The sequence below is a fragment of the Myotis yumanensis genome, unplaced genomic scaffold, assembly GCF_028538775.1.
Source record: "Myotis yumanensis isolate MYYU_CA2020_CCGP unplaced genomic scaffold, mMyoYum1.0.hap1 SCAF_5, whole genome shotgun sequence".
Taxonomy (NCBI): Eukaryota; Metazoa; Chordata; class Mammalia; order Chiroptera; family Vespertilionidae; genus Myotis; species Myotis yumanensis.
Genome location: NW_027223756.1, coordinates 76,929,395 through 76,945,810, shown reverse-complemented (window position 1 = coordinate 76,945,810; position 16,416 = coordinate 76,929,395). Strand labels below are relative to the sequence as shown.

Sequence of the window (16,416 nt, the reverse complement as noted above, 5' to 3'; positions counted from 1 at the left end):
AGATGGTGGGTGACAGGCTAGGGGAGAGGGAGGCGAAGAAGTTAGTGTTTAATAGGGACGAAGTGTCAGTTTGAGAAGATAAGAAAGTTCTGGAGATGGATGGTGGTTATAGTGCACCTAAAAATAGTTAAAATGAAAAAAAATTAAAAATAAAAATAGTTAAAATGGTAAAGTACATGTTATGTGTATCTTGCCACAATAAAAAGAGGAAAATATATATTAGATTTTCCACCCTACCCTTAAAAAAACACAACCTTGGGGGACTTACTAAATAAAACTCCCATTTTGGAGATGGGCAAACTGGGGCACAGTTTGGGTATTGATCACTGGATCACAGTTTTGTAAAGGGGGCTGCCTGACTTCCCATGCTGACCCCTGCCCAGGGTTCCTAAAGCTGGGTGATCACCAGCTGGGGCCTCGGCCTGGCCGCCCACACCCTGAATCTCTACACCCCCGGTCACAGCTTCACTCCCCCTCCATTCTGCTTTCTTGCCAAACTGAGATAACTCCCCAGACTCAGCAGATTTCCCTGGAGAACTGCAGGACGCTTCGCTCAAAATACCTGCCGCAGGTGAGGGGGCAGCTGCTGAGACAGCAACCAGACTCCCAGAGGTCTGCCTTGGGAGGCTTGAGGGGCTGGGCATGGGATCAGCCTGGGCACAGTCCTCTTCTCCTAGAAGGTGCCAAGGTGGCAGAGGGGACTTTGCAGATGGATTAAGTACCCTGAGGTGGGGATGACCCTGAGATGGGGATGACTCTGGAGAAACACCAGAGAGTGTGGTGTTTCTAGAAAGAGCTGACAACAATGGATGCTTGGAGGGTGGGAGAGGCAAGGATAAGGTCTAATCCTGGACCAGTAGAAGCCAAGTTCCCCCACTCACAACGTTGGGCCAGCCTCAAGGCAGTGCCTGCCGCAGTCATGGGGTTTCTGAAGCACAGAGGCAGGGTTCCCTCCTGCTGACTCTGCTCACGAGGCCCTGTCCCCAGAGGCTAAGCTCACGAGTGCAGACATGAGGAAGTCCAGTGCAGTTCAAAGGCCAGGGGACCAGAGAAGTACCTGGAGCCAGGGTGAGTCATGTCTGCCCGGGTGTGCCCACCTTGGCACCTTCTCGAAGAGGACTGTGCCCAGGCTGACCCCATGCCCAGCCCCTCAAGCCTCCCAAGGCAGACCTCTGGGAGTCTGGCTGCTGTCTCAGCAGCTGCCCCCTCACCTGCAGCAGGTATTTTGAGCGAAGCTTCCTGCAGTTCTCCAGGGAAATCTGCTGAGTCTGGGGAGTTATCTCAGGTTGGCAAGAAAGCAGAATGGAAGGGGAGTGAAGCTATGGCCTGGGGTGTAGGGATTCAGGGTGTGGATGGCCAGGCCAGGGCTTCAGCTCATGACCACCAGCTTTAGGAACCCTGGGCAGGAGTCAGCATGGAGGCCAGGCAGCCCCCTTCGCAAAACTGTGATCCTGTGATCAGCACCCCTGGGGAAGGAATATTATACTACTGATGGCAGAGCATAGACTTTGCAGTGTCTTTGAAACTTTCTGTAAATCTAAGATGATTCAAAAATTAAAAATTTATTTAAAAAACCCACAAGAATTAGGAGATCATTATAAGAAATTCAAGCAAAACCTATAAGGCAGTGACTCAAAATCAACTATAACCCCTGCCTCAAGATCGTTGTAGCCAACCCTAGGCATTTATCCTTCAATTTCCTGTCTGAGTTTATATTAACATGCATACTTCTTCTTTTATAAGAATGTCATCACATTGTGTATGATTTTGCTCATTTTTCCCACCTAACAGCATACCTTAAGTGACTTGCCATTTCTGAATCACTGTTCCATGCTCCCCAGCCCCTAAGCCCTGTGAGGCCCCTGCCCCTCTCTGGCCTTGAAGCAGACCCCCTTGCTTCATGTGCTCCAGCCACACCGGCCTCCCCTGGGCCTGGGCCTCACCCTGCTCCTTGGCCACCTGACCTTTGCATAGGCTGCTCCTCTGCTGAGAACACCCTCTCCCCCACACCCTCTTCCATCCAGTTCCCCTTCATCCTCCAGGTCCTGCCTGGAGCATCCCCACTTCAGGCAAGCGCCCCCACACTCCCAACCCAAAAGGAGCTGAGGGCACCCATTCGGGTGTGGGTGTGAAGTTGTCCCAGGACCTCTGAGTCCCACTGGGTGTGACTTTACCCCTCTGTACCTCAGTGTCCTGACCCATAAAGTAGGCGTGAGGAGTGTCACGTCACATCTGAGCGCCCCCAAGGCAATGGTGCCTCTCCGTAGGTGAGGGGCTCAGTCACGGGGTCAGTGCATGAGCAGCAGGACCTGTCTGGCATGAGGGTGAAGGAAAGGATGCTGCTTCTCGTTAGTGGATACCTCTTAATCAGAAGTCACAGACACCCAACGTCGCTAAAGTGGAAAAAACACACAACTGGGTTGATAGCTTCAGGTATGGCTCGGTCCATCTCAGGAATCTGGCTCTTTCTGTTTCCTGCCTCTCATGTCCCTAGCGAGGGTGACTCTTTCTGGGTGGCATTTCCAGCTCACATGGGTGACCTCGGCCCTGATGGGTCCCGGGTCCTGCTCTACCCATACTAATGCCCAAGGACATCTGAGCAGCTCCAGGGACCGTGGGTTCTAGGGCAGGGATGGCAGGAACCATTCCACCTAGTCCACTCAGGGGGCTGGAGGGTCCTGGGACCACATGGCCCGGCCTCAGGGATCACAGGTGGCACAGGGAGTTGGAGGAAGGGGAGGAGGAGGCCATCGGATCTGCTCATAGGCATTTCCTAAGCCCCAAGGCCATAAGACAACAGACCACCGAGGGAGCCCAAGTCCAGCTGATCCACATCTGTCATGACCCACATGCCCAGAGGCAGGGTGTCTGGGCTGAAGCTCAGGATAGGAGGAATACGGCTGAACCTGGGCCAGAGTCCAGGTTGGGGGGGGAACTGAGATGCCACCGGACCTGGAGCCTCTGAACCTCACAACCACCCCCTCCACCTGCACCAGGTATTTTGAGCTAAGCTCTGGGCCTCATCCTCTGGGAATCTGCTGAATCCAGCTGAGCTATAGTCAGAGGACAGAGGAGGTAAACAGAGATGAAGGGAAGGCGGAGACTGGAGGATGGGCCCAGGACTCCAAACTTCATCCCAACTCCATCTGGCCATTCCACAAGCGCTAGGGTTCCCCTGCAGGGTGCAGTGCCTGCTGTATGCACTTTCTACAGGACTCAGTGCCTGCTACATACACCTGTAGATAGAGTACAATGCCTGCTGTAGATGTGCCCTGTGGGAAGTATCTTCTGTAGCCCGGCCAGCGTGGCTCAGTGGTTGAGCATTGACTTATGAACCAAGAGGTCACGGTTCGATTCCTGGTCAGGGCATATACCCAGGTTGTGGGCTCCATCCCCAGTGTGGGGTGTGCAGGAGGCAGCCGATCAATGATTCTCTCTCATCATTGATGTTTCTCTCTCTCTCTCCCTTCCTCTCTGAAATAAATAAAAACATATTTTTAAAAAGTACCTTCTGTAAACCCTCCTTGCATGGTGCAGTGATTTCTGCATGCACTCTCTTCAGGATACAATGACTCTTGTAGGCATTCCTTGGAAGATTCAATGTCTACTATATGCATGCCCTACAAGGTGCAGTACCTACTGTATACACTCTCTGAACAGTAAAGTGTGTCCGTTGTATGATACAGTACATGCTGCATACATTCCGTACAGAGCATAATGCCTGCTGTATTGCTCCATGCAGGACACAGTGCCTGTTGTATGCACTTTTTGCAGGGTGCAGTGCCTGCTGTACACACCCTGCATAGCACCATAGCACTGTGGCTGAGGTTTGGGTAATGAGGCATCTCTGAGGGGGATACAATTGTCCACTTTGTGGAGTCCCTGGGCCAAGCTTTCTTTCTTTCTTTCTTTCTTTCTTTCTTTCTTTCTTTCTTTCTTTCTTTCTTTCATCTTCCTTTCTTTCTTTTTTATATATCTTTATTGATTTCAGAGAGGAAGGGAGAGGGAAAGAGAGATAAAAACATCAGTGATGAGAGAGAATCATGGATTGGCCGCCTCCTATACGTCCCCTACTGGGGATCAAGCCCACAACCCAGGCATGTGCCCTTGACTGGAATCGAACCTGGGACCCTTCAGCCCACAGGCTGACGCTCTATCCACTGAGCCAAACCAGCTAGGGCTCTTTCTTTTCTTTTTAAAAAATTTATCTTTATTGTTGATGAATATATTTTTTATTGATTTCAGAGAGGAAGAGACAGAAACACCAATGATGAGAGAGAATCAGCGATCAGCTGCCTCCCGCATGCCTCCCATTGGGGATGGAGCCCGAAACCTGGGCGTGTGCCCTGATTAGGAATCAAACCATGATCTCCTGGCTCATAGGTTGACGCTCAACCACTGAGCCTCACAAGCCAGGCCTGATTTATTTCTGACTCTCAGGCCCAGTCCATAGTGTAATACATAATCAGAGCTCAGAAGAGAGTGCCTGCTTCTGCTGTCCCCTCCCTCTCCCACCATCTTCTCTTCAGCCTTGTCCAACCACACTTAACTTCATCAAGGTCACAACTGACTCCATCGATGCCAAGTCATTGGTCCATTGGTCCACTGGTCCACATCTTCATCTTGCCCACACCGGCTGTATCTTATTTCTCCCAGAAGCCCTGTGTGGCCTCTGGGACCCCAAACCCACTTGTTCTCCACCCCCTGCCCCTTTCTGTCCCTGTGACCTCACCCATGACACTAAACACCCACATGTGCTGAGGACACCCACTTGTTCACCTCCACCCAGACAACATGACCCCTGGATTCCCAGCCTCCTCTTGGTGACCCACAGACATCTCACTGTAGAGCCACTCAGAAGTGACCACTGGATGCACTCTACCCCCTCAGCCTGCCCCCTCAGTACATGGGCGCCTCCCTTCACCAGCCACTCAGGCCAAGCTTCTGACTCAAACCTTCCCAACACTCGCCTCATGGGATCCATCAGCAATTCCTGCAGACTCCACTCCCAAACAGCTGGGAGCCACCCACTGCTCTCACCTCCAGGGACACCCTGGCTCAGCCCCTGCCCAGAACGACCACTGCTGCCTCTCACCACTTTCCTGGCCCGGCTCTCTCCCCCATGGCAGCCGGGGGTAGATTTTCCAAAGCTAGAACACTCTTCCACCTCCCTACGCTCCTTTCCTGCTCTGACCTCATCCCTTCCCCCACTCAGGCCACTTGCTCCACCCACTCCACCGCCTAACTTTATTCTCTTAGTCCAGCCTCGAGGCCTTTGCACTGGATGTGCCCTCCGCCTGGGCTGCCCTTCCCCCCACCTCCTGTGGCAATCACCTCCTCAGTGAGGGCCTTCCTGATGTCCCCCACATCTGCAGGGGGGCCGGGCTGTTTCCTCTGAGCACCTGATCACAAGGTAAGATGATACCGACCCGGCGCCTGCCTCCCTCACTAGCCTGGCTGGCTGGGTGGTTCACCACTGTGTTGGCACGTAGTAGGTTCTCAATAAATGTTGAAGAAACAAAAGGCATTGGGTGGCTCTGTTTTGAGCTGCTCCAGGCTGGAGTGTAGACACGCAACCCCTCTCTCCCTGTGGTCAGGGCTGGGAGACCCATGGAGGGCTTCCAGGAAGAGGAGGCCCTCAAGCTGAGTCTGGCCGGAGCCTGGGGGCAGAGGACCCCCTTGATGCCCCATTTCCTCAACCTACCTACCACGGAGCACCGTGGGTGACAGTGAGGAGCCGGGGGAGGGGCGGGCAGAGGACGCCCGCTGCGTGCCTGTGGGCGGGGGAGGGCGGCACGCTGGAAAGGGTGCGGTGGTGGGAGCCCTGGAGTAACCCCGACCTCGCCAGTCCGCGCCAAGAGCTGACGTCCAGCTGAAAGGGTCGCGGTGCCCCCCTTGCCCGAATGGGAAAGTTGAGGTCGGAGAGGGTGAGGGCAGGGCCATGCAGAATGGGGACCTCTGGACCCGGGTCTGGCCCCAAAGCCGTCGCTCACAGTCCCGGGGCCTGGCAGGGAGGGCGGGAGGCGGGGTGGGGTTCGTCCCGTGGTGACAGCAGCGCCCGGAAATGCGCCTGCAGGGAGTGGGCTCCCCGCCCCTCGCGCCCAACCCCTGGGGCTGAGCTTCTCCTCCGTGCGCTGGGGGCCCTGCACTTGGGGTGGCCGGGGCGTAGAGCGGGAACCCCCGGATCGGACCTGCAGCGGGCGGGGTCCTGGGTCGGCTGACCTTGAGGGAAGGGCCGGAGAACGGGGTAGGGAACCGTCGCGGGGACGCCATCTGCGCGTCGGTGGAGAGGAGGCAGGGACCCGGACTCTCGGAACCGGGGCAGGGCGACCTCGGTTCGCGCACATTCCCCGGCCCTGAGCGCGGCGCCCGGAATAGCAGTCCCGGGGTGGGGGTAAGGACGGCCAGAGTCCTCGCGGCTCTCCCGCCCTGGGCTTCACAAGGTCACCGGGACATGGACTCTCAGACACCAGACCAGAGTTCAGGGGAGCCCGGGCCCGCGCGGGGCAGCCCTCCGCCGCTGATCCGCGCGGAAGCGCTCCACGGCCTCGCGAGGGCGCACGGGGCCGCAGCCCCTCTGGACCCCGGGCTGGGCGCGCCCTGGGAGGCCGGGTGGAAGTGGCTGCCCTGGGGTCCCCCCGCCCCCCTCCGAGGGCCCCGCCGCTTCCGCTCATCCTGGAGCGGTCGGGAGAGCCGGGACGCACCGCCAGCGCTCTACGTCGCCGGTAAGCCCCTCTTCCTACCCCCCCCCCCCACACCAATCCGGGTCCGTGCCTCCTGGGTCTCGTGGAGGGGCGGGGGGCGGGGGGGGGGGTACGGTGAGGCAGCAATCCGCCGGGTGAGAGAAAGCTCATCCCCACTTCTTCCTGGGGAAACTGAGGCCCAGAGGCGTGGCTTGCCCTGAGATCACACCCTCAGTCAGGAGTTCAGCCCAAACTGGGTGTAAGCGTCCTGCTCTTCAGGGAGGGGGCTCTGGGGAGTGGAGGGTGATCCTTTTAGGCCCTTATTTTCCATCGCCTAGATCCCCACCTCAGTGCTGAGTCAGGAAGGGGTTCAGAAGACCAGCCCCCTCCCCTATCTTTGCTCTCCCCTCCCAACTTCCTGCTTCCTGGGCCATCCGGGGCCCTGGGTTCAGAAAGGGCGGAGATGCAACGGGCAGGCATCGCTCGGAGAGGGGGCCCACCTGGTGGTCTCCCAGGCTTTCGGCACCTGGAGCCACTCAGCACCAGACCCTTCGTGTCCCAAATGCCGTAGCCAGGAGGGCCTGCGATACAGGGAAACTGAGGCTCAAGAGGGGCCATAGATCCAATGAGGTCCGGCCTTCCCCCACCCAGTGCCCAGGAGCTCGGGGGCTTGGAGGATTCCAGTTTGTCCTGCGTGTGCTTTGGGTACTGCTGACTGCTGGGCTCCCTGGCTCTGCTCCAAGGAAGGGCTCACCAGGTGGCCACTTCCCTCTTCCTTTCTCTGCCAATGTCATGGTCACGCGGAGGGTGTGGATGGCTAGTGGCTTTATATTTCTCCTGACAGACGGGAAAACTGAGGCCTGGGTAGGCAAAGTTGCCAGCCCAGTCCCCCCACCCAGCTGTCTCCCTGTTTTCTGCATCATCCTCATATCAGGGGCCTTTTTCCCTTTCCAGGCCACCCTGGCCCTCCATCCCTGCGGCCATGAGGTGCTGGCTGGCCCAGGGTCAGGTTACCCCTTTCTGCCCCTCCCCAATATGGGGACACCTGCTGCCGAGGGTTTGGGATCCGATGGAGCCCTGAAGGGACCCAGCCCCTACTGGCTGCTCCCTCTGCAAGGTCTCAGAGTCCTGGACTGACCCCAGTTGGTCCCCAGTGCATAGATGGGGAAACTGAGACCTGGGGGAGGGGAGTCGCAGGCCCGTGGCCGTACAGGAAGGTAGAAGCAATGATGGTGGGGAGAGCAGTGAGGCGCCCTGACCCCGAGACACTTGTGCACTTATCCTGGAATGATTTGTTCTGTCATTAGACACTGATTAAGCACCTACTGTGTGCATCATAAGACAATAAACAACCAATAATAGTAATAATAATAATAATAATAATAATAATTTGAACTCTTCATCTATATTCCCGACTCAGTGCCTCCCATTTTTCTTACCTGATCCGAAGGACTCCTCAAAAATTCCCTGTGAGGGGGGGCTGTATTATGAATACATTTTTCAGATATAAGAAGGGGAGGCTCAGAGAGGTTGTTACTGCCCCACATCACATAGTCAGGGCAGAGCTGGGGTTCAACCCCTGGCCTGCTCACACCTCCACTGCAAAGACTCCCTCTGCTTCCCCAGACCCCAACCCCTCTGGAACCTCCTGCTCCTGCTATGGACCCTCCTGAACTGTGGTTTGGGAGGCAGTGCTCAGGTAAGGGGGGGACATGAGCCCAGGGGGCATTGGGCATGGAAACCCCATAGCCACGTGGGGGTTGCCAACCTCCCCTCCATGCTGACCATGCTTCTCTTTCTCCAAGTAGGGTCCAGGAGAGTGGACACCATGGGGTTCCTGGAGCCGCTGTTCCAGCTCCTGTGGGCAGGGGCTCTCTGTGCGAAGTCGGCGCTGTGTCCGGTGAGCAGTGAGCACGAAGCTGGGGCTCAGCTGAGCGGGTGCAAGGGGGTTCCTGACCCTTCCCTCCTGCCAGCCAGGCCCAGCCCCTGAACACACCCTTGACCTGCCCACACATGCTGTGCCTTTTAATCCTACGAATGCACCTGGAATGTGGGTAGGGTTGGTGTGGGAGGGTGAGGGGTGAGCAGGCGGGCTCTGGGGAGGTTACTGGGAAACCTGACCACACTCTGGCCACGCTGCTCCTCACAGGTTCCCCAGGGAAGAACGGTGCTGGGGGGACACCCATGAGTACCGCCTCTGCCAGTTGCCAGTAAGTTCTGTCCACCTCCAAGACCCCTCGAGTCTGCCCTGAAGCCCTGCTGCTTCCCCACTCATGCCCCCAAATATGTTTGCCACCCTGCCAGATTTTCTAGACTCCCCTGAGTCTGTCCCAGCCTCTGACCCACCCACCTCTGTCCCCAGGACTGTCCCCCAGGAGCCATGCCCTTCCGAGACCTCCAGTGTGCCCTCTACAATGGCCACCCTGTCCTGGGCCCCCAGAAGACTTACCAATGGGTGCCCTTCTATGGTGGTGAGTAGCCTGCCCTCCTGTTGGTCCAGAGGAAACAACTCGGAGCTGGCAGGGAAAAGGGGCTGCTAAGAAAGAAGGGGTACTTGGAGGGTTGTAAGGAGAAGTAGGCATTAGCACTTGGGCTTTGAAGGATATGTAGGAGTTGGTGAAGGGAAGGGGGAAAAGCATGTGTGAGATGTAAAGCAGAGGCAGGGGGAGGCCGGGTCTATTCCGCACAGGGCTGAACACCAGACTGAGGATTTACTCAGGGCTGAATCCAGAGGCCAACAGTTCTCAAACTTATCTCGGTAGCAGGAAATGTTGCCAGTATTTAGCTGAAAATAATGAGTTATATAACTATGTGCTGAGGGTAGCATGCCTCCAGGTTTAATGGAGACAGGCAGCTTCAGATGCTATGGAGAGGGCAGACACAGGTAAGAAAAGCCTAGAATAAAGAAAGTTCCATTTGTAAACCTCATCGTGTTTTTTTCCCTTTGCCCTAAGCATTAGCCCACCAGGGCCAGCTGGGGCTCTGTTCCAGGCTGGGTCAGCCAGCCAAGCTGAGGGAGATGGGAGGACCAGGAGTCAGAGCTATGGGCTGGAGTGAGTGGACTGCTCATTGCGCCCTGCTGCCAAGCAGAGGGGGGAACTGACTCCTGGGGCAGGGGCTCAAGACATGTGCTATGTGGGACCCAGTCAGCACTGGACAAACACTTTTTATTGGGCACCTGCTGGGTGCAGCTCTGCTCAACGCCGAGCCTAGAATCACGTCTGGAAATGGTTATTTGAATGTTTGTGGAATGAATGAATGCAGGCATGCAGGCCCAGGATATCTGCCTGGGAGAGTCAGAAAGCTGGAGGCAAAATGCCGAAGCCCAGTCCTGGCCCTGCTTCAACCTGCATGTGCAGTTTGGGCTGAGTCTCTGGGCCTCATCTGCCCAAGGGGGTGGCTCTCTCTGGGAGGCTAGCGGGAAGGGGTCTGTAACTGGGATAGAAGACCCCTGGTCCACTCTGTCCTTCCATCCCCAGCGCCCAACCAGTGCGACCTCAACTGCCTGGCCGTGGGACATGCCTTCTATCACAGCTTTGGCCGCGTCCTGGATGGTACTCCCTGCAGCTGGGGTAGCCAGGGACTCTGCGTGGCTGGCCGCTGCCTCGTAAGGACTGCCAGGACCCGCCCAGCCCAGCCCACCTCCCACCCCACCCCAGACCGAATTCATTTAGTTTTAGGTCCCCAGCCCCTCCCCTCCCACCGGGCCACGCCCCTCCATAGACTTCACTCCTAGCTTCTCTCCAGAGTCCGCCCTTTCACTCTCAAGTCCCGCCAAGCCCCCTTCCTTTTGTTCCATGACCCCGCCCTCTTCCACAGGCCCCGCCCCCCGGCACCTCTCCTTAGGCCCCACCCAGACCCCGCCTTCTGGGCCCATCCTTTTATTCCCAGGTCCCATCCCTTTTATTTCAGGCCCCGCCCTCGTCTCTAGGCCCCGCCCCCTCGTTCTCAGGACCCGCCCCCCTCTCCTAGGCCGAGGCCCGGGCTGGGGCAGGGGGTCTCTCTGACACGTGTCCTCCCCATCCGCTTAGAACGCCGGCTGTGACGGTTTGATGGGCTCGGGCGCCCGCGAGGACCACTGTGGTCGCTGCGGCGGCACCAACGACTCGTGCCTCTTCGTGCAGCGCGTGTTCCGTGACACCGGTGACCTCTCGCCCCGTCCTCTCCACTCTCCCCGAGCCGACCCTTTACAAAGCCGCGGGCACGGAAGTGAATTCCCGTGCTGATTGGGCAGCCCGCGGCGCAGCCCCCTCTCGTTCATCATTCTGATTGGTCACTGCCAGATTGTCCCGCCCTTCCCAGAACAGACGTGGTTCTATCTAACCCCTTCGCTGCCTCATTTAGGCGATACTAATTTTTTTTAAATATATATTTTATTGATTTTTACAGAGAGGAAGGGAGAGAGATAGAGAGTTAGAAACATCGATGAGAGAGAAACATCCATCAGCTGCCTCCTGCACATCTCCTACTGGGGATGTGCCCGCAACCAAGGTACATGCCCTTGACCGGAATCGAACCTGGGACCCTTGAGTCCGCAGGCCGACGCTCTATCCGCTGAGCCAAACCGGGGCTAGGCGATACTAATCTTAACTCCAAACGTTTACGGACCGTTGTTGGGGACCGTCCTTAGCCTCTGTATCTCATTTAATCCTCAAAGCATCCCTCAAAAAACCCGCCACCCGCCCCGCAGCATCCTCCTTCCTTCCCGCCCAGGAGCCTTCGCAGGATACTGGAACGTGACTCTGATCCCCGAGGGCGCCAGGCACATCTACGCTGCCCATCGGAGCCGAAACCACCTGGGTACGGCAGAGGTTCCGAGGGGGAGGCGCCCTCCTGGCCGCCTCGATGAAGCCGGGAGACTGAGGCCGGAGGAGGTGGACGCAGGGTCGGGAGGTGGAGGGGCGGGTTCCGGGGAGCCTGGGCTGACCCTTCCCTTGCAGCGCTGATTGGGGGCGACGGGCGCTACGTGCTCAACGGCAACGGGGAGGTGAGCCCGTCCGGGACGTATGAGGCGGCGGGCACCCGCGTGGTCTACACCCGCGCTGCGGGGCCGGAGGAGACGCTGCGCGCGGCCGGACCCACGTCCCAAGACCTGCTCCTGCAGGTGCGTGCGGGGCCTCCAGGGGGCGGCTGGGCACGTGGTGGTGGCAGGGATTAAAGGACCCCGGGGAGGCTGGGGACAGAGAGTCAGAGGGGTGAGATCGGATTAGAGAGAGTGTCAGAGGGGCCAGGGTGAGGTAGAGAGTCAGAGGTGGGAGGCTAGGGTAGAGAATCAGGAGAAAGGCCAGAGGATGGAGGCTGGGCCACCAGTTCTGATTACGGCTCCCTAGTGTGTGACCTTCTCCCTAGGTCCTCCTGCAGGAGCCCAATCCCGGCATTGAGTTCGAGTTCTGGCTCCCTAGGGAGCGCTATGGCCCCTTCCAGGAGCAGGCCCAGGCCCTGGGCTGGTCCCTGAGGCAGCCGCAGCCTCTGGAGGGGGAGCCCCAGGCCCTTGAGCCCCAGGAAGCCCTGGCTGCTTTCCCCACACGGACCCCAAAGCCCACCCCAGGTGAGCAGGGAATAGCCACTATGGGGGCGAGCAGGGAGGTGGGGCGTGTGCCCTAACTGCACTCTCTCACAGATCCCTGCCCACCCTGTCCCGACACCCGCGGTCGTGCCCACCGGCTGCTCCACTATTGCGGCAGTGACTTTGGTGAGAGACCCTTTTCCCCAACCCTCACCTGGCCCCTAATTGACCTAAACTTGGCTACTTTCCTGCTGACATCTGACCCTGTTTTGACTTTACCCTTGAGTCCTTGATGTGACTCCAACTTGACCCCTTCTGGCCCTAATTTGACTTCTTGATTTGGCCCTTTGCTCTAATTTGTCCTCTAAGTCCTCATTGATCCTGACCTGATCTTGACCCCAGGACCCTCTCCACAGTCCCTAGGGGCCCCCCATGTCCCACCTGACCCCAAGTTTCCTCCTATGGCAACGGGGTGCATGAATGGGTGTCCAGGTTGGACCATCCAATTGGCCTCAGCACCACCCTGCCCACAGTGTTCCGGGCTCGAGTGCTGGGCCACCTCCGTCAGGCCCAGGAGACCCGCTATGAGGTGCGTGTGCAGCTCGTCTACAAGAACCGCTCACCACTGCAGTCCCTCGAGTATGTGTGGGCACCTGGCCGCTGCCCCTGCCCACCCATGGCCCTCCATCGAGAGTACCTGCTGGCTGCCCAGCGCCTGGTCAACCCCGATGGCACTCAGGACCGGCTGCTGCTGCCCCATGCTGGCTATGCCCGGCCCTGGAGCCCCGCCGAGGACAGCCGAGTCCGCCTGGCTGCCAGACACTGCCCTGTCTGAGCCCCCAGACAAGAAAGATGTGCCTGACCAGGCTCAAACTCAACCTATTTCCTCTCTTGCCTGGCTTCCAAGGAGCTCAGAACTATCTCCCACCACAGCTATGTACCTCTCCCTCAGACACACTTATTCACCTTTGCGTACAGTCAGTCAGATCCACTCTCACAGGAGGCAGGCGCTGATGAGAAAACACTGAATTGCTTCTTTAACTCTGATTTCTTCTCTCACCCTGACTGCCAGGAAACTCATAGCTTTCTTTTACTCAAAAACTTTGTGTCTACTTTTATTCCCCTTGCCTCACACTCACTTGCTTAGAGACACTCTCACACGCAAGCAGGGCCCATAGGAAGACATGCCTAAGGAGACATTGTAATGTATCCATTTCCCCTCTTGGCCTGGCTACCAGGAAGCGCCTCACTATGTAACTCCCTGAAACTCTGTGCTCTCTCTTCTTGCTGCCATTTACCCATTCACCACAATGTATTCAGAGACATTGTCACAAACAGACATACCCACTAGGACACATGCCTAACTAGGCACTGTGACATACTCATTTCCCCTTTTGTGCTGACTACCAGAAGGCTCAGAGATCATCTTTTCTCTTTCAATGTTGTATTGATTTCAGGTGTACAGCTTAGTGGTGAGACAATCATATACTTACCTAGTGCTCCCTTTGATATTTCCAGTACCCAGTTAGCATCCTACATAGTTATCGTAATATTATTGACTATATTCCCTATGGTTTACTTTACAGCCCCATGACTATTCAAAGATAACTTTGACAACCTCAGCAATTCTAGAAGGGGTTCCTCCAGTCCACACTGCTGTTCACCCCTTTTATATTTCTACTTAGTTTTTACAAGCAATTTTTTAAAACAAGAGCACACTTGGCCACAGAAATGTGTGGATGCACTGCTAGTGAGATCCACAACTGTGCTCTCACAGCGTGTACACATGTGATCTCACAAACCCCACCCCCTCTACCTGATCCATTCCCCACCTTCCCTCAGAATGTCTGACACTCTGTGGGAGGGGAGGACAGGGACTATATGAGGATGGAGGGTGAGTACGGGGTAAACATGGCTTTTATAGGTCCCAAGCCTCTTCTCCAGGCCTGCTTGGGGGCCACACATTCATCTCAGGCCTCCCCAGCAAAGGAAGCAGTCAGAGCCCCTCCCCTCAGGCTATCCTCATCTTCCTGTGTTGTCATAGATTCTCTTCATTTATTCTGGAGCAAGAGGCCAGACGTCAGTCATGTGAGAAGTGAGGGTGTGTGGGGGGTGGCTCAGCAAACCCTCCCCCACTCTGGGTGGGGGCGCCGTCTTCTGCCTCCCTGTTCCGGATGGGGTGCCCCACACTGTCATTTTGGGACAATCTGCTCTTCTGTACCATCATGGTTGTGTTTTTCCTGGTAGCATGGATACTGGCAGTGGGCAAGGGGCACACAATATGCAGGTCTCAGAGCTGGATGGGCTCAGCCCCTGACTTTGCAGATGACCTGAGGGCAGACCACTCCCCTCTCCAGTACCCTTTCAGCCCTTCCTGGCTCTGATCATGGGAATCACACTCCTCTGGATTCCTTCCCTAGCCCCTCAGTTCACTTATGCATTCCTCCAACGGGTATTTATTGAGTGCCTACTGTATGCCAGGGGCCCAGCAGTGCTTAGACCACCCCAAGCCTGGCTCTGTCATCTGCAACGAGTGCCGAAGCTGGAGAAACCTCAGAGCCCCAACTTTCGTGGGCAAAGTGGGATGCAGTTCTGGACGGAGGTGTGGGGCCTGGGCGCCCACTGGTGGCAGGATGGGGGAAAGGTAGTCAAGGCCTTGGTTACCTGCAGCCCTGAAGGGCCCTATGCTTCTGTACCTCCTCCACACCCACTTCTCTCATCTGCACTTGCCTTCCTCAGGAATGCCTCTCCTCACCCACCAGCCTTACACCAGCACCCACTTACGGCTCCATTCTTCCCACCACTGGCCTGAGGTTGGCCCCTCTGCCTCCATGCAGTATGGGAATATGTCTGGGAATAAGGGTCTCAGGCCTTCTCAGCCCCAGAGCTCCTAATCCCAAATCATCTGGACTGGCTGATGAGAGGCGCTTGCTCCTGGGAAGGGCCAGCACAGAGTCTCCTCCGGCAGGCAGGATGGCCTGTGGCCACAAGCAGTGACTTCCCCAGCCCTTCACAGCTCCTCCTGTAATGGTCTTGTAACACTCCCAGTAAACATGCCATTGTTTCTATCTGCTCTTTCGTTTTAAAGCAGTCTAACCATTTAAAGAGAGAAGAAAACCTTGCAATTCTAAAGTTGCTCAAATTCAACAGCGTGGTGGTTCAGGAAGGAACTACCATTTGTACTTGCCAAGCAACGTATTACCCTGTTTTGCACCGAAACACTAATAACTCCAGGTGGTTACATAGAATGACAGAAACAAAGTGAAGCGTTCTGTTTTTTTCCTCTTTACAGTCAGTCCTCGGCCCTTTTTCATTAGTTACTGTGTCCCTGCAGGGATACGCTAGCCCATCCGGGTTAGAGGCACACACATTGCCCGGAGTGACTGCAAATGGGTAGGAACCTCCTCTTGAAGGAAGCACAGGTGGCACATCCTTGCTTGTCCAGAACTGGGAATTCTCCAAATTGACTTCCCACCGATGGTGATGTTTATTAAAAGATGAATTAAAACAGGCATGTTTGAAACTTGCATCCATATTAGTAAAAATGACAGTAATTGTAATTATTTCATTAGCCCCACAAAAGGTTGTTTTCAGTATTTCTGAACGCCAGCTCTGGGGGGTCTGTCATGTTTTTCCTTTCTAATTCTCTGCAGAGGGCACCACTCTGTCATCTGCCCTTCTCTCACTGACCCTGTACCAGATGGCTGACACATGGGAGGACACATGTCCACTTAGAGAGCCACAGAAAGCCCTGGACTGTCTGAGAGCTCACAGGTTCAGATGTGGACATACAGGTGAGGTTGGCAGAACCACTTTGGAAAACAGTTTGGCCGTGTCTGCTATAGATGAACAAAAATCACAGTAGCAAGTTAGATATGTCCAAGTCCCAAACCCCAGAATCTGTGAATGGGATCTTATTTGGAAAAAGGATCTTGGCAGATATAATTAAGGGTCTCAAGATAAGATCATTCCGGATCACCTGGGTGGGCACTAAATCCAATGACAAGTATCCTCATAAGAGACATGCAAAGGAGAGACAGAGAAGAAGGCCATGTGACAATGGAGGCAGAGACTAGGGCAATGAGGCCACAAGCCCAGAAGCTGGAACAGGCAGGAAGGACCCTCCCTGGAATCGCAGGAGGGAGCGTGGCCCTGTCACACTGACTTCTGGCCTCCATAATGTGAGAGACTAAATCTTTGTTGTTTCAAGGCCCCCCCGCCCCCAGT

The 16,416-nt window shown here is 56.1% G+C and overlaps 1 protein-coding gene across 1 annotated transcript; it reads left to right on the top strand.

Moving 5' to 3' along the window:
• The first annotated feature begins 5,903 nt into the window (after positions 1-5,903).
• ADAMTSL5 (ADAMTS like 5) lies at positions 5,904-15,701 on the top strand. The gene is made up of 13 exons (XM_070416959.1): positions 5,904-5,927; positions 6,382-6,725; positions 8,310-8,382; positions 8,492-8,583; positions 8,833-8,893; positions 9,046-9,154; positions 10,163-10,290; positions 10,715-10,826; positions 11,397-11,483; positions 11,624-11,787; positions 12,033-12,231; positions 12,304-12,375; positions 12,723-15,701. The coding sequence occupies exons 1-13, from the start codon at positions 5,904-5,906 to the stop codon at positions 13,022-13,024; spliced, it is 1,767 nt and encodes a 588-aa protein (XP_070273060.1). The 3' UTR covers positions 13,025-15,701.
• The last annotated feature ends 715 nt before the right edge of the window (positions 15,702-16,416 follow it).